At 42.0% G+C, this 22248-nt stretch overlaps 1 protein-coding gene across 2 annotated transcripts in view; it reads left to right on the top strand.

The window, feature by feature from the left end:
• Positions 1 to 19762, top strand: part of LOC140209999 (putative helicase MOV-10) — a 77298-nt gene extending 57536 nt beyond the window's left edge. For both annotated transcript variants that reach the window (XM_072278720.1, XM_072278719.1), the window contains exons 15-22: positions 3999 to 4107; positions 7217 to 7334; positions 8654 to 8845; positions 11161 to 11235; positions 12100 to 12225; positions 15149 to 15237; positions 16897 to 17012; positions 17989 to 19762. In XM_072278720.1, coding sequence (XP_072134821.1) covers positions 3999 to 4107; positions 7217 to 7334; positions 8654 to 8845; positions 11161 to 11235; positions 12100 to 12225; positions 15149 to 15237; positions 16897 to 17012; positions 17989 to 18053 — 890 coding nt within the window. In that variant the 3' untranslated portion in view covers positions 18054 to 19762. The remainder of the gene's footprint in view (positions 1 to 3998; positions 4108 to 7216; positions 7335 to 8653; positions 8846 to 11160; positions 11236 to 12099; positions 12226 to 15148; positions 15238 to 16896; positions 17013 to 17988) is intronic.
• The last annotated feature ends 2486 nt before the right edge of the window (positions 19763 to 22248 follow it).

The raw sequence follows: 22248 nt of genomic DNA, 5'->3' as shown, positions 1-22248 counted from the left end.
CTAAGCATTGATAACCACAGGATACCAGCATTACCTGCCTGAATGAGAAATGAGGCCTTGCAGATGTTTATTTACTATGTTTTTGCTATGGTTACTATCTCCGGATGCTTCAAGGGAGCATGATCAAACAAAATTGCATAGAGAGCTTCATTCAATCTGTTAATTCAACACTTGGTCTATGAAGTGGAGTTAAAGAGACATCTTTAAGAAGGCTGGTGAGGTGGAGAGATTTTAAGGAGAAATTCTGAGACTGGTGATCGAGGCGGCTAAAGGTAAGGCTAGTGATGAGTGAAAAAGAATTGGAACAAGTGAAAACATTCAGTATGGCAGGAGTGGAGATCTTGGAGAGTTACGGAGCTGCTCAAGGTTACAACTGGGCAAAAGAACAAATGCCGAGAAGGGGTTTGAAAATGAGCATTCTTCGCGGCAAAGTATCGGTCCGCGGCCCGGAGGCTGGGAACCACTGTTGACTTATCACTACGTTCATGCGAGGAAAATATGCGCTGTGTGTTTAATATTAAGTTCGTTAGATAAACCCTTTTAGAAATGAAATTGAGTGTATTAGCCACTTACAAGTAACTCATAGTTGACTTATCACCTATATTCCGGTCGTGATTAACACCCCCCTAGGTCGGCCGGTCCGCAAGAGTATTGTTAATATTAAACTGGTCCGCGGTGCAAAGAAGCCTGGGGACCCCCGTGCTACTTGATATCCTCTTGTTCACTTAACATTGTGCATTACTTCTAAAGTGCATCTCTTGCTCTCCATTTTACTCATTTAGCAGGAAAGCTGAAGAAGGTGCAAAAATAAAGATTAAGTAAACATGCCAGAACATTGGGGGTCTGGAAGGATGTATTGGTAAAGTCTTTTCTCAAGATAAATGGCTGAGGTTGGATATCTTCATTGAGATAATGTGCCCAATAGTAGGCAAGTCCATAACTAAGTGATGTAAACAATTCTCAAATTCTTTACCATCATTACTCATTCTTTGGGATATTTGGACTGCTGTACACTGTAAATTTCTAACATGGGGGGCTTGCACATATTCCACAAGTACATTGCATACACAGCTCCTGATGTACAAAATTCATACACTCCTGTCACTATCGGTGAACACATTGGCTGGTTTTCAATCCTGGTTGTTTTTAGAGTTCAAGTTTAGTTTTCATTCGACCGTACACATGAATACAGCCAAATGGTACAGTGTTCCCCCAGGGCCAAGATGCAAAACCCAGTAACAACAGCTGCACACAGTACAGTCACATAAAATTACAGGGTGCAGTCATTAAGCAGAAGTCCTGATTTGGAGAGATTTGAGAATGGCGTCTCTGGCAGCGAAATCTAGGCCTGGAGTGATTCGCCATGGCGGGGTCTAGTTCCTAGTGCGAGGGTCGGACAATTCAAACGCTGGCTCAGATGGTGTGGGGGCTTCTCTTTTCATGGGACTACGGCTGTGAGACTGCCCCTTGCTGCTGTGCTTTGTGGCCGTGAACTATGTGGCGGCTTGCCCCGCCAATATGATGAACTGAATGCTGAGGCTTCTGGCCTACTCCGAGCAGCTCCAGCGATTTGGATTTAAGGGCTCAATTTGGTTTGGAATGCTGTTGTCGTTGCTCGCTTCTATCGTTTGCATGATTTGTATTGTTTTCTCTTTCTCTGTGGGTACTGGGGGTTGGTCTTTTTTTTCAGTTGGGTTCTTTCGGGTTCCTTGCTTTGCGACTGCCTGTTAAGCAAACAAATCTCAAGCTTGTACAATTTATACATTCATTGATAATAACTGCACTTTGATGTGCTCCCGCTGTCATCACTCTTAAGTAATGAGTTGTAGTTAATCTTCTGAATAAGATCTTAAGTTATAGGAGCAGAATTAAGCCATTCGGCCCCTTGAGTCTGCTCCACCATTCCATCATGGCTGATTTATTAACCCTCTCAACCCCATTCTCCTGCCTTCTCCCTGTAACTTTTGACTCCCTTACTAATTAAGAACCTATCAATGTCTGCTTTAAATATATGACTTGTCCTTCACAGCCTTCAGTAGCAATGAATTCCACAGATTCACCATCCTCTGGCGAAAGAAGTTCCTTCCTCAAGGGATGTCCTTGTATTCTGAAGCTGTACCATCTGGTCCTAGACTCCCCCTACAGGAAATCTTCTCTGCACCTCCACTCTATCTAGACCTTTCAATGTTTGATACATTTCAATGAGATCCCCCCTCATTCTTCTAAACCCTAACAAGCATAGGCCCAAACACATCAAATTCTTCTCATACCCTTTTAATTCCTGGAATAATTCTTGTGAACCTCCTGTGGGCCCTCTCCAATGCCAACATACCCGTTCTTAGATAAAGAGCTCAAAACCAGTAACAATATTCCATGCAGTCTGACCAATATCTTGTAAAGCCTCACCATTACATTCTTTTTTTAATTCCATTCCTCTCGAAATGAATGCCAACGTTGCATTTGTCTTCCTTGCCACAACTCAACCTGTAATGTGATGATTATGAACCTCCCAGCTATCTTAGTTTGATCACTGGTGAACGCAGCAGGCCAGGCAGCATCTCTAGGAAGAGGTACAGTCGACGTTTCAGGCCGAGACCCTTCGTCAGGACTAACTGAAAGAAGAGCTAGTAAGAGATTTGAAAGTGGGAGGGGGAGGGGGAGATCCAAAATGATAGGAGAAGACAGGAGGGGGAGGGATGGAGCCAAGAGCTGGACAGGTGATTGGCAAGAGGGATATGAGAGGATCATGGGACAGGAGGCCCAGGGAGAAAGAAAAGGGGGAGGGGGGAAGCCCAGAGGATGGGCAAGGGGTGTAGTGAGAGGGACAGAGGGAGAAAAAGGAGAGAAAAAAAGAATGTGTGTATATAAATAAATAACAGATGGGGTATGAGGGGGAGGTGGGGCATTAGCAGAAGTTTGAGAAGTCAATGTTCATGCCATTAGGTTGGAGGCTACCCAGACAGAATATAAGGTGTTGTTCCTCCAACCTGAGTGTGGCTTCATCTTTACAGTAGAGGAGGCCGTGGATAGACATATCAGAATGGGAATGGGATGTGGAATTAAAATGTGTGGCCGCTGGGAGATCCTGCTTTCTCTGGCGGACAGAGCATAGGTGTTCAGCGAAGCGATCTCCCAGTCTGCATCGGGTCTTGCTGCATTGGGAACACCCCTCTCACTATACCCCTTGCCCATCCTCTGGGCTTCCTCCCTCCCCCTTTTCTTTTCCTCTAGGCCTCCTGTCCCATGATCCTCTCATTTCCCTTTTGCCAATCACCTGTCCAGCTCTTGGCTCCATCCCTCCCCCTCCTGTCTTCTCCTATCATTTCGGATTTTCCCCTCCCCCTCCCACTTTCAAATCTCTTACTAGCTCTTCTTTCAGTTAGCCCTGACGAAGGGTCTCGGCCTGAAACGTCAACTGTACCTCTTCCTAGAGATGCTGCCTGGCCTGCTGCATTCACCAGCAACTTTTATGTGTGTTGCTTGAAATTCCAGCATCTGCAGATTTCCTCGTGTTTTAGTTTGATCACTGATGAGAGGCAGGGAATATTGTTGTAGCTCTCTGGCTCCTCCTAATGGCCATGTTAGTTGTTTGCCATTTATTTTAGTGTGATGAGCGTTGTAATTTTTTCCAAGATTCTTTATGGCATAATTGGCCACAAACAGATACATGATGCACATTACAAAAGGTGGCCCGTAGTTAGAGTTTTAAAGGAAGGGAAATGAATGGGGAGATGTAGACTTTGCAAACCAGTGATGGGATGAAAGAAGTGTATTTTGCGCTGGAAGAGTGTGGAGATTTGAGGAATGTGGAGCTGGAAGGAGACAGTTGGGACAACATTCTGGAGCAATTCAAATACAGAAATAACTGTTTTGAAAAGTGTTTCATCTCTTGAGAGAAAAATAAATTTCATTCACATGGTATTTTTCGGCCATATTCTTCTGTTTATTAGGACGTCTGCTTCATTGTCCAAGTGACATTTACTCATGGTGTCTTTCAGAATTGTCTTTGCTGGAGCGGCTGATGAATGGGAATGCTCTTTACCAGAAGGATCCAGACAGTGGATCTTACAACCAAACTTTTGTAACAAAGCTTCTTCGTAATTACAGGTGAGACCTGCTCAGGTCATATCTAGAAAGCCTTGGCCCGTGATCCTCTGACTAGTCCTGTGGTGTCTCAGCTTCATTCTGTACTAACCTCTTCCCTTCCATGGCTTGGAAAATGGTTTTCTTTGCTTTCTGGTGGTTCACCCAAGTGATCACTGTTTGAAGAATGTGCCTTCTGGCCATGGGTTTTTATTTTGTGGGCTATTTAAGCAGAGTGAGCAGTACATAAAAGCAGTGTCTCCTGCTCGCCACCTCTCCTCCGTATTTTACTAGTAATTTGTATATATTTTTGCTAATCTTTCTCCTCAACTTTTTTTCTTTCAGGAAAGCTCTACAGCTGTTCTATAGGCATATTATTTTGACATTGGGACTATGATTGTAGATGTTGGACAGTGTGAGTGTGTGTGTGGGTGGAAGGGAGAAGGAGAGCTGTTGTTTTGTTGCTTGTGCTCTGCGTTATTCTGCCGAGCATTGTGGTCACGCTACGTTGGCTCCAGAATATGTGGCAATCTTTGCGGGCTGCCCTCAGCATGCCCTTGGGTTATGTTGGCTTTATCACAAAGACTCATTTCCCTGTATGTTTTGATGTACATGTGGTAAATAAATTAATCGGAACCTGAATCTTTCAGACTTTGCCCCTGCCCAAATTTGGGCTGAAGGAGCTTGCAACCCAACTTGAAAAGGATCACGTGTGGAAATTGGTGCTTTGCTAAAGTTACTCCCTTGTATAATTAATTAATGTTTTCTAGGATGAAAATGACCCATGACTCCAGGAAGTAAGGCTTCCTGTTGCTTTTTGGAATATACCTTTGAGGTGGAGGAATAGTTCCTGGGGGAGTGTTGAGGGAGCAGATTGTAATGCCTGCAGGACTGAGTTGAGTGGAGGATGGTACCGAGTTTGGATTGCCTGCAGCAAGTGCCACAAACTGGGGAAAAAGCAGTATAGCTGGACCACAGTCTGATTGAATGGCCTCGCCTGGAAGGGATGAGTCTTTGGCAGTGGATTCTCCTGAGTTCCCAAGATCTTGGTCACAAGTTGGGGTCACAGTCAAATGAGAATTGTCATCCTTGTTTATTCGCTTCCTGTGGTCATCTGTGGCTCAGCCAGGGACTTGAAATTGGACAGTTCCTTTGGGGAGATGGTTACTTTATTAGGTCTGGGAGGTAGAAACCATATGGAGAAGAAGCAAGACTCTGAAAGTCTTAAGGTGAATGCTGTATTTTACCTGTTGTTGGTAGAGGAAGGTGAAATCCCCCTCGAGTCAGTTTTCTTCCCTTTGTAAGGGCTGTAGAGTGCACTGTTCAGTGGTTCTTGTTTGAAGAGTGACGGGCATGTTTGAGAAGATCTTGCTACTCACTTTTATTGAAATACATGATGGTAATCAGATTTTAAGGTGGGAAGTCATTGCGAGCAACCTGAGAAACCTCTCCACTTCCCTTGTCTATTTTTCCCTTGACAGGGCTTAGTGACCAATATCCATTATGTGCAGCCAGACATCCACAGTAATCTTAACTATACTTCCTGCTTCCTGCAAGGACTTCTTTCCACTCTCCAATTTTATATCTATAGTATCTCTTCCATTGACCAGACTTTCTGCACCCAGTGCACATTGTTTTCTCGGTCGTGGCTTCCCTTTATATCTCCTCCATTTCCCACACTTCTGCTCAACCCCTCTCCCTCTCTCCTTCCAGCCCTCAGGTTCCTCGTCTGTAGATTGCCCTCTGATTTCTGTCAGCTGTGATTCTATCGCTGGACGTTCTTCTTTCTCTCCCAACACTCTGAGGAGACCCTTCCCCAGTGACTCCTTGTTTTAAGTCATTCAATGCATTTCTTGCAGCAGGTTCCCTTGTAACAGCAGGAGATGCAATCAATCCCTGCCCTTTTACCTTGTGTCAGCCAGTGGCCCATTTGGTGAAGCAGAGATTCATTTGCACTTGTTTCCATTTGGTGCACTACATTTCTTAGGTGCTCAGTTCCATTTGACAAGTCAAATGCGGATGATTGGCTGCTTTACAGAATGCCCCCATTCAGTCTGCTAGCACGACCATGACCTTTGCAGACTTCAATTATCCATCCTGCACCCGTTGTGACCTGTTTTCTGCCTCACACAACATTTCAACAAACCCAACGCGAGGTCCGGGAACAGCAACTCATCTTCCTTCTTGCTTTCAGAAACAAGAGAATATCTGCAGGTGCTGCAGCTCTAAAGTAACACACACAAAATGCTGGAGGAACTCAGCAGGCCAGGCAGCACCTATGGAAAAGGGTACAGTCGACGTTTCGGGCTCAAACCCTTCATCAGGAGCATTGTGTGTGTATTACTTCCATCTTGCCCTGCTGTAGCCCTAGCAGTTTTAGTTAACTCAGGAATTTCAGATAACCTGCCCTTTCTCGTTTGCTTGTTTTGATCAGACCCATCAGTTCCGATGTATTTAGTTTTATTTAGAGATACAGCACGGTAACAGGCCTTCCTAACACAATGAGCCTGTACCATCCAATTACACCCATGCATACATGTATGGAATGTGGGAGGAGACTCGTATGGTCACGGGGAGAACTTACAAACTCCCTTCAGATAGTGGAACTGAACTTGTGTTGATTGTCAGCTAGGAGACGTTATCACCAATCTGCACTGATGAGGAAGTCAGGAATCCATTTCAGATTTCCAGCATCTGCACACATTGCTCTTCAACGTGGCTCACGGGGGTGCTCAATGCTAGAGCATGAGCTCAGCAGAATTTGTGTTTAGAGGACTGTATTACTTGCTGTCAGCCATGATATAACCGAATGGTGAAAATGTCACGGGGTTATACTGCTTCCTCTTGATTGGATCATCTACTGGATCGGGGTTCCCAACCTTTTTTATGCCACAGACCCCTATCACTGATGAAGGGTCTGTGGATTCTCAGTTGGGAGCCCCTGTTAGATGAACACAGAGGAACAGACATGTATATTGAATTGGGTTAAGTGTGTACTTCCCCTTTCTCTTTACCAGACTCATAACCTGTTGGGGCAAATGGCCTCTCTCATGTTTTGATTTCCAAATGAATGAGAGGTCTGGCAGTACGACAGACTATTTGCAGTAGTGTTTGTGGTTGCTGTGTTTATTAGGTCCCATCCTGAGATTCTCAAGATTCCTAATGAATTGTTCTATGAAGAAGAGCTTCAGAATCATGCTGATCCAATAATCAGCAACTCCTACTGCCAGTGGGAACATTTGCCAATGCAGGTAAGCTTGTTTGACAGTGCTTAGTTACTTGCACTACACATCAGCTAAGTTTGGGGCTTCTCTTGTGGTGAAGGTACAGTATTCCACCAATGTTGTGTGAAGTTCTGGGATTTAGACCCGTTGATGGATTATCTTCCAGATCAGTTTAAGGAGTACCTGCATCAGGGGTTGTTGCAGTGTGCCTGCTGTGCCTGTCTGAAATGTCTGCTCCATCTGCATATTCGCCATCCTGTGCACTGCCGTTTAAATGTTTGCATCCTCGTTCCGTTACATCCCAGTCGTGTGTGAGCAGCCCAATGGGACAAGGAAACCCCTTGCTCTACGTCACCGTTTCCTTCTACAATGCAAGGGTTTCCAAAATGTGAGTTTTGGTATCTTGCATTTCTTGCTTTACCTACATATCTTATTTCCACTCCATGGTCGCTTCTCTTTATCTCCAGAAACATTTTTGAATTACATTAACCACATGCTACAGAATCAGGCCCAGTTACTCAAGTGCTGATTATGCGAGTCTCTTTCTACTCCTTGATAAATTCATATTATTCTATTTATTTACTTAGATTCACCTTTAAATATATCTAAGTTATGACTACTACATTAAACTGTCTAAGGACATAAATTTCTCTTGAATCCTTTGATTATTGCATAACCAATTTGTGTCTTCCACTTTAGAACTCTTTCTCCTCAATCATCTTCTTCCTCAGCATCAAACTCCAACTTGGAGGGGGAAAAAAAAATCTATTTCAATCATTTTAGTGGTCTGTTGGATGATTTTTCACCATTCCTATTCCATGCAAAAAGTGCTTCCTATTAAATCATCCTTCTGTTCTAGTGTAAAACTTTTTAAATTAAAATTAAAATCACTCCCTCTACTCAGAGGCCACTCTACAGGCAATGGTTATGTCATGGTGGAGGTGCGCGCTTTCCAAATTTTTGACAAGTGGGTGATGCTGGCATTTATTGCCTATCAACTTTTAGAGGAGGTCCTGTAGTGATTGGGCCCTTGCGCACTAAATAGTTTGAGGCAGCAGTGTATCAGGATCACTCAGAGCAGTTATGAAATAGCTGACATTGATGAGGACTAGAGTGATCTATAGACCAGCAGTGGTGAACCAGATGACAGAATTGATAGCCTTCCATGCACTTTCATTGTTTTTAATCATTCTATTTCTCAAACGTGAGTGCAAATCAATGTGTTCAAAGACTAATCATTTTGAGGTTGGGGGAGGAGTGCAAATTAGTGACTGAACATATCAATTTCAATCTCTGTGTATTAAGCAGTGATCAAGATCCTGATATTGAATGCTTTGGAATTCTAGAATTTCCCCATAATCTTCCATGGAGTTCTTGGACAAGATGAGAGAGAAGAGAAGAGCCCATCCTTCTTCAATGTTGACGAGATTGATCAAGTGCTGTTCTACCTCAAAAGCCTTCTGACCAACCAGGGAAAGAAAGGTCTTGCCAAGATTTCGCCAAAAGAAATTGGAGTGATTACTCCTTACAGGAAACAGGTTTGGAAATTCCACTTTCAGTGCGATGTTGATAAATAACTTCCAGAGGAAATGCAAGGACAAACTTGACAGATCCCCAACCACTGTTTTCACTTGCATCAGCTTCACGGCAACAACTTCCCTCAAGTTTTTGATCCATCGTCTCTAGCATTCCTCCACCCAATGCTTCCACCACAAACAAGTAAAAATCATTGCCTCTACCTGAATTCTCTCCACCTGTTCAGAGTATCTGAATCATGGGATCCTCTGCGTCGTCCTCTTATTTCTAATCCAGGGGTTCCCAACTTTGTTTTATGCCATGAAGCCTTGCCATTAAGGTGAGCTGTCTGTGGACTCCAGGTGCAGAACCCCTGCTCTAATCCCAACAGGTTTTACAAATCTCAGAACTGTCCACTCCCCTGCCCTTTCTCACCACAACCACCCTAAATACTACCTTTAAGTATCTAATTACATTTTAAGTTATCAGTCTGCTTCCACCGTTCTTTAAGAAACTGGAGACCAGATCACCAGACAACATGTTCTGAACTCCCACCCTTGTTCTTTTCTCAATTACCTTTTTTAAAAAAAGCAGCTTTTCAAAATTGAACAAAATGTCACGGCACGTCAGCGATGTAATGACTAGTTTGGAGTCAGAACAATAGAGAGGTGCTTCTGAAGTACAAGTCTTTGGAGGATACAGAGAGCAGTAACTAAAAGCTTGACCTGAGGTGGTTTGGTGGATGGATATCTTAGAAATTCAGCACAGAAAGTCGCTCTTTGGCACAACTCATCCCTACTGACCGAGGTGCCTATCTAAGCTATCCATATATAATATCAATAAAATGTAGCCAATGTGACCAAAGGCAATTGCCAGAGATGGACTGAAATGTGCTGATGTCGTGTGCAAGAGGCTGAGGGTTAGAGAAGTATTGGGTATGAAGAAGGGTTGTGGGTGAGATGCTGGAAAGTTGTAGGGAACTTACTTAAATATCCCTTCTTCCTATTGACAGCACCTCCTCTCCGTCCCTAAGCCTTAAGGAATTGAATGGAATGGAATTGAATTTATTACTTACATCCTTCATATACAGGAGGAGTAAAAATCTTTGTTACATCTCCTTTCAAATGTGCAATGATAGTAATTTATAATAAACAGTATGTACAACAGGATAATCTATATAACATAGTTGCATCTATATAATATAGTTGCATCAACGTGAATTAAGTAGTCTGATGGCCTGGTGGAAGAAGCTGTCCCGGAGCCTGTTGGTCCTGGCTTTTATACAGCGGTAACGTTTCCTGGATGGTAGCAGCTGGAACAGTTTGTGGTTGGGGTGACTCGGATCTCCAATGATCTTTCGGGCCCTTTTAACAAACCTGCCTTTGTAAATGTCCTGAATAGTGGGAAGTTCACATCTACAGATGCGCTGGGCTGTCTGCACCACTCTCTGCAGGGTCCTACAATTGAGGGAAGTACAGTTCCCATACCAGGCAGTGATGCAGCCAGTCAGGATGCTCACAATTGTATCCTAATAGAAAAGTTCATAGAATTCGGGGGGCCATACCAAACTTCTTCAATCACCTGAGGTGAAAGAGGCGCTGTTGTGCCTTTTTTACCACACAGCCGGTATGTACAGACCACGTGAGATCCTTGGTAATGTTTATGCCAAGAAACTTGAAGTTGTTCATCCTCTCCACCCCTGATCCATTGATGTGTATAGGGGTTAGTCTGTCTCTATTCCTCTTGTAGTCCACAACCAGCTCCTTTGTTTTTGTGACTTTGAGGGAGAGGTTGTTTTCTTGACACCACTGTGTCAGGGTGATGACGCCCTCTCTGTAGGCTGCCTCATTATTATTTGAGATTAGGCCAATCTGTGTAGTGTCATGAGCAAATTAGCAGATTGGAGCTGAGGGTGGCAACACAGTCATGGGTATGTAGAGAGTAAAAGGGGGTCTTAGTACACAGCCCTGAGGGGCACTTGTGTTGAGGGGCAGAGGTGAAGGAGCCCACTCTTACCAGCTGTTGGCGATCTGACACAAGAAATCCAGGATCCAGCTACACAAGACAGGGTGAAGCCTGAGGTCTCTGAGCTTCTTGTTGAGCCTGGAGGGAGTTATGGTGTTGAATGCTGAAGTCAATTGTGCAGACCACCCCATCCCCAAAGGTCAAGATCATCTAAGAAATTTTTCAACTCCTTTTAATAGAAGGGGATACTAAGATGTGTAGATTTAAGAACTAAGCAATGCAAATTGGGCATGGTCTGATTGAATGGCAGAGTGTGATCAATGGAGGGAACTCTGAGTAGTGCATTTTTGATTTGCTTCTCCCTTTCCCACAGGTGGAAAAGATCAGAAAAGCAATAAATGAAGTGGACAGAGAGCTGAAAGCAATGAATGACATCAAGGAGTTGAAGGTATGTTTTGCCTATAGTGTATGCTAACATTGTCCTCTCTCCCTGCTTCTGCCTTTCCTTACTATCTGAAATTTTGTTCACATTGTGTTTGCAAATAGATATGAGTTGGTGATTACTTGTTGCCAGTGCTGTCTCATCTGCTCCCAGATAAATAGCTCAATTTAAAAACTTCTCAATGTTTTCAAATCTCTTTGTGGATGCAACCCTTCAATCCTGGAAGCTTGCATTATTGTCTCTTGGTCATACTTGAGTTTAATAGCAGTAATAGTATGGCTGGCAAGGGTCTTATTTCAGGAACTCCTGCCCTAATATTTCCTATCTCATCAAAACCTGCCTGCCTTTCTGGATAAACAAGAGATTCTGACGATGTTGGAAATCCGGAACAACATGCACAAAATGCTGGTCGGGTAGCATCTATGGAAACGAATAGAGTTGATATTTTGGGCCAACACTCTTCATCAGGACTGCTGCCTGACCTGCTGTGTTCCTCCAGCATTTTTTAATGTGTTGTCCCTCTGGATTAAGTTTTTGTACACCTGTCATGAAATCTCCTCTGTGAGTCAGTGTTTTTAAACTCTTGTGAAGAATTATCAGCTTCTACTCTTACCACTCCCCCCCACCTTATTTTGGCTTCTGCTACTTCCCTGTCTAGTCCTAATGAAGGGTCTTGACCCAAAATGTCAACTGTTTATCTCCCTCCATAACTACTGTCCACCTTGCTGAGTTCCTCCAGCATTTTGTGTGCATTGCTCAAGATTTCTAGCATCTGCTGTCTCTCCTGTGTGGCGTATCAGTGGGTGCTTGGGCTGAGCAGGAACAATTTCAGTGGTGTGTTGGTATTTTCATACACTTGCATTTCATTAGGTAGGATCAGTCGAGGAGTTTCAGGGACAAGAACGGAAGGTAATCATCATCTCCACTGTCCGAAGCAGCTCAAACTACCTACAGATGGATGAAGATTTCAATCTAGGATTCCTCAAAAACCCAAAGGTAAATTGACACCACTTTCTGTCATCCAGCTCTTATAATTCAGTCCAATTTTAATACCTCACAACATTTACTAAGGCCACATTTGGAGAATTGCATACAGTTCTGGTCACCCTGCTATGGAAAGGATGCCATTAAAATAGAAAGGGTGCAAGAAAGATTTAGGAGGATGTTACCAGGACTAGAGGTTTGAGTTATAAGGAGAGGCTAGATGGGCTTAGCCTTTTTTCTCTGGAATGTGGGGGATGAAGGGTGACCTCAGACTTTGTATTATGAGGGATGTGAATAGCCAACTCTTTTCCCAGAGTAAGGGAGTCTAAACTTGGAGGACATAGATTTAAGGCAAGAGTAGAAAGATTTAAAAGGAACCTGAGGAGTGACATTTACACGCAGGGGGTGGTGAATGGGCTGCCGGTGGTACAGGCAGGTACAATTACGACCTTTAAAAGACACTCAGACAAGTACAGTCATAGAAAAAGTACAGCACAGAAAAAGGCTGTTCGGCTCATCTTGTCCATTTTAAACTATTTAAACTTCCTACTCTCATCGACCTGCACTGGGGCCATGGCCCTCCATACCCCTACCATCTGTGTACCTATTCAAAATTCTCTTAAACATTTAAATCATTCCCACATCTACCACTTGTGCTGGTAGCTCAGTCCACACTCACCACCTTCCAAGTGAAAAAACTTACCCTCATATTTCCCTTAAACTTCTCACCTTTCACCCTTACACCATGACTTCTAGTTGTAGTCCCACCCCACCTCAGTGGAAAAAGCCTGCTTGCATTTACCCAATCCATACCCTTCATAATTTTGTATTCCTCTATCAAACCTTTAGTCTTCTACATTCCAAGGAATAAAGTCCCAACCTATTCAATCTTTCTTTATAGCTCAGTCCTCTGACATCCTTGTAAAATTTCCCTGTACATTTTCAAAATCAGACATGTCGTGAAATTTATTAACTTTCTGGCAGCAGTACAATGCAATACATAAGAGAAAAACAATCGCAGTAGATATATATATATATATATTAGTTAAATAAGTAGTGGGGGGAAGAAAAACTGTAGTGAGGTAGTGTTCATGGGTTCAATGTCCATTCAGAAATCAGATGGCAGAGAAGCAGCTCTTCCTGAATCACTGAGTGTGTGCCTTCAGGCTTCTGTACCTCTTTCCTGCTGGTAGCAATGAGAAGAGGTCATGTCCTAGGTGATGGGGTCTTTAATGATGGATGCCTTTTAGCGTCACTGCTCCTTGAAGATGTCTTCGGTACTACGGAGGCTAGGGCCCATGATGGAGCTGACTAGTTTTACACCTCTCTGCAGCTTGCTTCAGTACCGTGCAGTCGACCCCTCCACACCAGACAGTTATGCAGCTAGTTAGAATGCTCTCTACAGTACATCTGTAGAAACTTGAGTGATTTTAGTGACAACCTTATTTACATCATTCCTGTAGGCAGGATAAGAAAGTTTTAGACTGATTTCGGCCAAAACTGGTAAATGGGACTAGCTCCGTTGAGTGACTTTGTCAGCAGATACAAGTTGGCCCAAATGGCTTGTTTCTGTGCTGTATAACAGTAATGACAATTCTTTTCACACTAACCACTCCTAAATTCTGGTCAATCTGAAATAATCTGAAGTGTCATACAAAAGGAAAAGAAAGTTGCCATTAGAAAGTTCTGAAGCTTTCTAGAGTCAATTTAATACTATTGAAGTGTAGACAGATGTTCATTTTATGAATATCTACATAATCCAGCTTTGGGTATTGGTTGGGGGCTCAGTATTAGCCAGTGGTACTCTATGCTTCACTTCTGATTGTACCGTGAAATCCTGAGCAGACAGAATCAGGTTTATTGGCACTGAGGTGTCGTGAACTTTGTTAATTTAGCAGCAGTTCAATGCAATACATAATAAAGAAAAAAAATAAAAAATCAATTACTGTATGTGTATATTGAATACATTGAAAATCATGCAAAAAACAAATATATATTAAAAAAGTGATGTAGTGTTCAAGGGTTCAATTTCCATTTAGGAATCAGATGGCAGAGGGGAAGAAGCTGTTCCTGAATCGCTGAGTGTGTGCCTTCAGGCTTCTGTACCTCCTACCTGATGGTAACAGTGAGAAAAGGGTATGCCCTGGGTGCTGGAGGTCCTGAATAATGGATGCTGCCTTTCTGAGACACTGCTCCTTGAAGATGTCCTGGCTAGTTTGACCTCTGATGGAGCCGACTAAATTTACAACCCTCTGCAGCTTTTTTTCGTTTAACAGGGCTTTGGTTTAACACTTTAACTTAAAACAGATCCCCTGCATAATTGAAGGCAGATTATCCATGTACATTAGTCTTGAGGCAGTGGAACACTTCAGCTGTCCACTAAGCAAGAATTCAAGAGCCTTTGTAGAGTTGTACTGCGTAGAAGTAGGCCCCATGGTTCACCACATCCATGCCAACTTTTTTTCTCAACCTACCTAATCACATTTGTATTAGCTGTAAGGTTAGACATACTTGGATTTTTTCCCCTCCTCTGGAACATCAGAGATTGGAGGGTGGGGTGTTGAGCTGATAGAAATCTGCAAGATTGGAAAAGGTGTAGTTTAGATTTCATGTGGTTGAAATGTCAAATATTCAGTGGTAGATGACTAAAGTGCTACCAACAGAGGTGGTAGAAGCTGTTATGATAGTGACATTTAAAAGGCATTTTGACAGGCACAAGAGTAGGAAGGATATAGATCATGTGCAGTAAGATAGGATTAGGTTGATACCACAGTTGATACAGACAGCAGGCTGAAAGGCTGTTGTGCTCTTCTACTTCCCTCATTCTCTTGCCTTCCACTACCCCCTCCCCCGTAAACGGTTGTATTATTATGGTGCTTTAAATAATGTAAAAACATGAATGAATCTGAGTAATCTTCCTTGTTCTTCTCAACAGCGATTTAATGTTGCACTGACCAGAGCAAAGGCGCTGTTGATAGTGATTGGAAATCCTATAATCCTAACCAAGGACCCAAACTGGAACAGGTGGGTGGCTTGGTGCTGGTGGTGACGCCTGTTTTGCTGTCGTGTCTGTTCTTGTAATTTTCCAGAAGTTGCTCCTAGGTGGGGCTAGTGGTATTGCTGAGGACTCCAACAGTCTGGATTATACAGGGATTTCAGGGAATTGAAAATAAGTTTCCAAAATACTGGAAATACCCTAGATAGAATATTGAGAGGGTGGCAGTTATTTACATTTTAAGTGAAAGTTTACCATATGGAAAACTTTGGACACATTGACAATCTATTTTATTGGCCAGACGCTGACGGGGAGCATATCAGTAAGACGCTACAAAACATGTTAGGAAACCTGTGGAAGGGAGGAGGCTATTCAACCCCAGTTGAACAATGCCTGTATTGATTTCTTCTGATAATTCAAGTCAGTTCTTTGAGAGTTGCATTTCAACCACATAGCTAAGTTAGCCTTGTAAACAATCTCATAAAAAGCATTCCTTGAAGGAGGCTGGGGCATCCTCAATGCCGCTAATATACATTAAGTGCTGTTAAGAAAGAAAAAAAAAATTGGGTTCTACGCCTGAGCTTCGGGGCACGGGGTGGAGGTAGAAGTCACCCTTGGGCAAGGTGTAGCACCTGCTTAGCCATCCCCCCCACGCCCCCAAATGATATGGGTCACGTGAAGCCATGGGAGCTGGTGGTGGATGGTTGTATGAACAGCTAGTGCATATCGCAAGTCCTGGTTACGTGACCATCGCTGAAGACAATCTCTGAAGGGTATTGGTAATTGCTGGGGTCGTTGTCCTGTAAAGACACTGCCCAGAAGACGGCAATGGCAAACCACTTCTGTAGAAAAAATTACCAAGAACAATTATGGTCAAAGACCATGATTGCCCACTTCATATGACATGGCACATGACGATGACTCAAGAGCTGTACATGCCCAAGTGCAGACTGTAGTCTCCAAAAAGTAGAAAACCAATGAACTTAACACTTCTCTAAAATTATATAAATAGGGTAAACTTGAAATATTCCCACATGATGGATCCAAAACCAGGGTGCACATTTTGGGAGATGGATCCTTCTCTATTGTAAGTAGTGTTTTAAAAAAAAACAAGCACCGGGTATTGTAGTCAAATAGTAGATACATTGAAGCAGAAGTCAGATAAACAAAAGGAGAAAAATGGTTTTGGGGTTTGATGGAGTAGAGTTTGAGAAGTGTGAAGAACTTGAATCTTCTGTTGATTTGGAACTTTCTGTCCAGTCTGAAACAAAGTTTATGGAGTGGGCTGGTCCAATTTATAGCTGGTGCAATTACCTAGTTCCATTTAGGTCAGGGAGAATGACTGTTTTCCTTTGGATCAAGCATTAGACTACCCCTGCATGTTGATATTTGTTATCCACATTTAGGAAAATTTATGAATAGAAGGCAAGATTGACTGCAGCAATCTATTTACCCTCCTGTCCTAAGCCAGAGATATTAACATCAGAGTCTGAAACTATTAGGCTTGGGTCAGATAGTCAGGCAGTAGCACGAATAAAAATAGTTGGATGTACAAGTTAGACCTCATGGAGGAAATAGAAGGATGGGGAGGGACACAGTCTGAACAGGATTTTGAAAAATTTAAAGATGCATTATGAAGTAGTAATTGTTCAGGTTACTAAATACTGATTCTGTCACTTTATTGCCAGGTTCCTAGATCACTGCAAGGTCAAGCAAGGTTACACTGGCTACAGAGATGAAGATGATATTGAAAATTGCCTCATTGATCAGCTTGAGCAGCTCAACCTTGGCAGCGAATCAACAGGTGATGACCCAGGCTACTATGAAGTAGCTACATTTTTAAAAATCTGAAGTCCAGTTATAAACAATTGAAAGGCTGGGACATTAATTGGCCAATTCCAAGTAATCCACACTCCCTGTGTTCCCTCCACACTATCATTATTCAGCATTTCCACCCCCCCACACTTCACTCACTTTTCCAGCTAGGTTTCTTCTCCCTTGGTTAATGTTTCCACCTGCCTTCCCCACTTGGATCCACGTGCCCATCATCTTATCTAGTTTGACCTCCCAACAGTTTACCTCTCCCCACTGTATCTTGACGCAACTTCTTCCAGCAGTTTGTTCCAAAATTCCAGCCTCTAGTATCTCCACAAACAACCTTCCTCGGATTACCAACTGTTGGTTGCAGTCTAATAAACAGAATTGCACTGTGTCAGTTGAGTTTTGAACACATTTGTTTTGTACTTCTGATACCTGGTTGTACCATCACTGGTTCCCATATGAAGACTGGCCTCTTGAATTGGATACTATGGTGGTAGTCTCTCAGAAGCTTGTAGGACAATAACACAATGGGGTGATACCTTGGCATTCAGACGTCACTGCCAGCATGACTTACAGTGCAGGCTTAGATTGGAGTTTGTGGATATAATTACATCTAAGGCTGAATTAAACTGTTTAACTTGGTGAGTTTACAAATGGGGAGCAAACACCCATTCTTTCATTTAAAGCTTGTGGGGAAAAAAAAATGGTGTTAAATGTGTAATAATTATATTAGAAATAGTTGGTGAGCCAATATAATGAAAGAACACAAGACCCATCCAGTGGGATGTTATCTTGAAATGTGAGCAGTAGTGTTTTTTTGGATTGGATTTCTTATATGAAACAATTTTTATCTACTGTTCATAGTACTGAAAGGGTGTTGCAGGGGGTGGTGGGGGAGAACAACCCTGAACTAGTGGGATATTGGTGCAACAAATTAATCATTTGATTTGACTTGACAGGAGATCCTAATGATATCAGCATTGCCCAACAATACTTGGAGCCAGAATGGAGGAGTGAAGTTTAATTGACACTGGACAAGATGTGATAGTACCTTGATACCTACATGATTAAAATGGAAGGAAATGCTGTGTTAGGGAAATGTTTATACAATATTTAAATACAAACTAATTCTTAATTGAATCTGAACCAAAAATAATAAATTGCATACCTGTGCACTTTCCGTTTTCTACCAATGAGTTGTGTAGTTTAATGCTACTGTAGTTCTCCAGTATTTTTCTATGGCTGCATGAGTTTCATATTGAATTTTGGTAACTGAGTCATATGCAATTGAAGTTTGTGCTTTTTATAAATTAAGCAGTTTTACACAGACCAGAAGGATCGTTTTTACATTTGAATTTGTTTAATTTGACTAGGCAAGAGTTTACAGGATCTAGAAGTCAGGGTCAGTGTGCGGCAACCAGAGGACTGTATTCCTACCTGAAACTTGTCACAGGAAAGGGCTGGATTGAAGTTAACTGAGGACATTGTCAGAATTGAAAAAGGTGTCTGCTTGGTAATTAAATAAACAAAGGATTCCTGAGACTTTTTAAAAAGCATGTTACCTTTGTCAGGTCTTTAATGCTTTTTAATAGACTAATTATAGCAGAAACTTAGAAAATTTACCTAAAGGCTCAATTTAACTACCCATGCACTGTCCAAGATAGATCTTTTATGCTGATCTTGTTTTTTTCTGAAAATGTGTAGGCAAGATTTTTGGTAGCAGGGACATTTACTCAAAGTACTAAATAGTCACTTTAACTGTTAGTTTGCGTAATCTGATTTAAGCAATCAACCTCAAAGTGCAAAGCAAGCTAATGTGCTGAAAAAAATAACAAGGCTCAATTCTAATGCACTGCAGATGCTTTCTCTCCACCCTTTCAAATACAATCCCATATTTCTGCATTTTGGCTTTGAAAGCTTACTTGGGAACTGTACTTAAATTATGGCAGCAGTGCTCATTAGTAGCAAGTTTTCCCAATGTTACCTCAATCACTGAAATCCAACTAGATAAAATATTTTAAAGTTTGAAACCAAATGTATAATTTGAGTCTGGGTAAATATGGAATGGAACAGAATAGCACACTGCCAACTTATTTCAACCTACTCCACAATCAATCTGACCCTTTCCTCCTACATAACCCAATATTTTTCTTAAATCTACATGCCTATTTAAATACTTCCTTAAATGTCCCTATACAAGTGTTTCAGGTACTTACCACTGTTTATAAAACTACCTCTAACATCTCCCCTATACTTTTCCCTTAAATGATGATCTCTGGTATTGTCCATTAGCTGCCCTGGGAAAGAGAATGTGCTGTTATCTACTGTATCAAATCACCTCTCATGCTGCTTCACTCTGAAGAGAAAAGCCCTAGCTTACTCAACCTTTCCCTCACAAAGAATTAATTATGTACAGCACGAACCTTTAATAACAGGCTGCATTGGTTACAACCCTGCAACACTTGGCATAACTTCAAAATGCCTTGTTAGAATTCCCTCTTGCATATCACTGTCCAAGATATTTTGGTTACAGTCTTAAATACACAAGTTGGTGTTAAAACTGCTTAGCATTTATACTGGAATAGTTAATGCCTTTGTAAATTCATACTCAACCTACATTTCTGATCCAAATAAATGTTCCCATCATATTGTTAGGTTGGGTTGGTTCTTAATGCTAACAATACATTCCACTGTATGTTTCAATGTATGAGATAAATAAACAAATTCAAATGAGTTGTAAAGACCTGTGGCTTCTTATCTAGCTACTGCTGCATGAAAACCCAAAACAATGGAAATAACTGACAAGCTGTTAAGGTTGCTGGCAGGATGTAAAAGAGCTTTGCAAAGCAATATTTGAATGTCAGATACATGTCACCTCAGTTGTTTTGGATGTGAGAGTGGGAGGGATGGCATGAGTAGACAGGGAAAAAGTCAGCAGTGCTCCATCAGGCCAGACTAGAGTTGTCGTCAAGTGAAGCTTTATGGGTGGGACAGAGGAAGAAGAAAGGCATGACCACATTGAGCTATAATGTAAAACACCCAACAGGCCACAAGATTTAGAACAAATTTCTAGAGAGCAGACTGCAGTAGATGGTTGCCTCTCTGCCTGGAGGCCTGTGACTCATAGAGTGCTGTAGAGATCAGTACTGAGTCCATTTTTGATACAGATGACAACTGGTCAACTGGATCAGCAAATTTGCAATGGCTCAAGGATTGGGGTTTAGGAGACAGCAAAGACTACTTAAAGCTGGTATGGAATCTGAACCAGATGGAATTTAATGCAGACAAGGAAACTATTGAGTAAGGAGTTGGGATGTTAGCTGAAGTTGTACAAGACATCAGTGAGGCCTAATTTGGAGTATTGTTGCAATTTTTGTCATCCTACAGGAAAGATGCAAATTTTCTTTGTATTCTTTCAATTTTATTTACAAGGAAATTGCCAGGACTTGAGGACTCGTGTTATCCCCCAGAAAGTAGATTGGAGGGAGATTTGATAGTGTTAAACAAAATTATGAGGGAGATAGATGGGGATAGGCAAGCAAGCTTCTTCCACTGAAGGTGGGTGAGACAATGAGGTAAAGGCTTTTAGCTGTATGTATTGACTAGTTAATGACTAGATTAAGAGCATAGTAACAAATAAAAACCAGCTTACACAACAGCAGGAAATAAGATCATATGACCTTGATTTTGCACTTCCCCCTTCAACTATAATATGTACAGGAGGAAAGTTCTACCTCTGCTACTCAAGTCTGCAACATTCTGCTTCCCTTGATTAAGAGAAATTAAGTGTTTGAGAAAGAATCAGTACTGCACAGAATGACAGCAAATTATACAAAATGGCAAAGGAAATTCAGTTTAACTAGCCAGTCACTTCCTAACAAAGACTATGCTTTAAAACAAAAAAAAATTGGCATATCTATGGCAAGAGAAAGTCAGTTTTAAACAGCAAAGGAGAATACCTGATTGGGCAAGACCAAGGCTAATGTTGTTGAGGTAATTTGGCTGTTTACCATCCATCTGTGAAAGGAAGCAAAAACAGAACTTGTACAGAGTGGAGGGTGGCTTTAAGGGCTGCAAGGTGGGGGAGTAGCATTGCTTGTTAGGGAAAATATTACAGCAGTGCTCAGGCAGGACAGATTAGAGGGCTTGTCTACTGAGTCCTTATATGGGTGGAGCTGAGAAACAGGAAAGGTATGGCCACATTAGTGGGATTGTATTACAGACCACCCAATAATCAACGAGAATTGAAAGAGCAAATCCACAGAGAGATAGCAGGCAACTGCAGGAAACAAAGTTGTGGTGGAAGGGGATTTTAATTTTCCATACATTGATTGGGACTCCCATACTGTTAGGGGTCTAGATGGTTTAGAGTTTGTAAAATGTGTTCAGGAAAGTTTTCTAAATCAATATATAGAGGGACCGACTAGAGGGGATGCAATATTGGATCTCCTGTTAGGAAACGAGTTAGGACAAGTGACAGAAGTCTGTGTAGGGGAGCACTTTGGTTCCAGTGATCATAACACCATTAGTTTCAACTTGATCATGGACAAAGATAGATCTGGTCCGAGGGTTGAGGTTCTTAACTGGAAGGCAGCCAAATTTGAAGAAATGAGAAAGGATCTAAAAAGCATGGATTGGGACAGGTTGTTCTCTGGCAAGGATGTGATCAGTAGGTGGGAAGCCTTCAAAGCAGAAATTTTGAGAGTGCAGAATTTGTATGTTCCTGTCAGGATTAACAGCAAAGTGAATAGGAATAAGGAACCTTGGTTCTCAAGGGATATTGCAACTCTGATAAAGAAGAGGAGGGAGTTGTATAACATGTATAGGAAGCAGGGAGTAAATAAGGTGCTTGAGTATAAGTGCAAGAAAATACTTAAAAAATCAGGAGGGCTAAAAGACATGAGGTTGCCTTGGCAGTCAAAGTGAAGGATAATCCAAAGAGCTTTTACAGGTATATTAGAAGGATTGTAAGGGATAAAATTGGTCCTCTTGAAGATCAGAGTGGTCGGCTATGTGCAGAACCAAAGGAAATGGGGGAGATCTTAAATAGGTTTTTTTGCATCTGTGTTTACTAAGGAAACTGGCATGAATTCTATGGAATTAAGGGAAACAAGTAGTGAGATCATGGAAACTGTACAGATTGAAAAAGAGGAGGTCCTTGCTGTCTTGAGGAAAATTAAAGTGGATAAATCCCCGGGACCTTTCAGGGTGTTCCCTCA

Source organism: Mobula birostris, chromosome 14 (genome assembly GCF_030028105.1).
Source record: "Mobula birostris isolate sMobBir1 chromosome 14, sMobBir1.hap1, whole genome shotgun sequence".
In the NCBI taxonomy this organism is placed as follows: Eukaryota; Metazoa; Chordata; class Chondrichthyes; order Myliobatiformes; family Myliobatidae; genus Mobula; species Mobula birostris.
The sequence above is the reverse complement of the archived record's forward strand: the minus strand, read 5'-3'. Positions and strand labels throughout refer to the sequence as shown.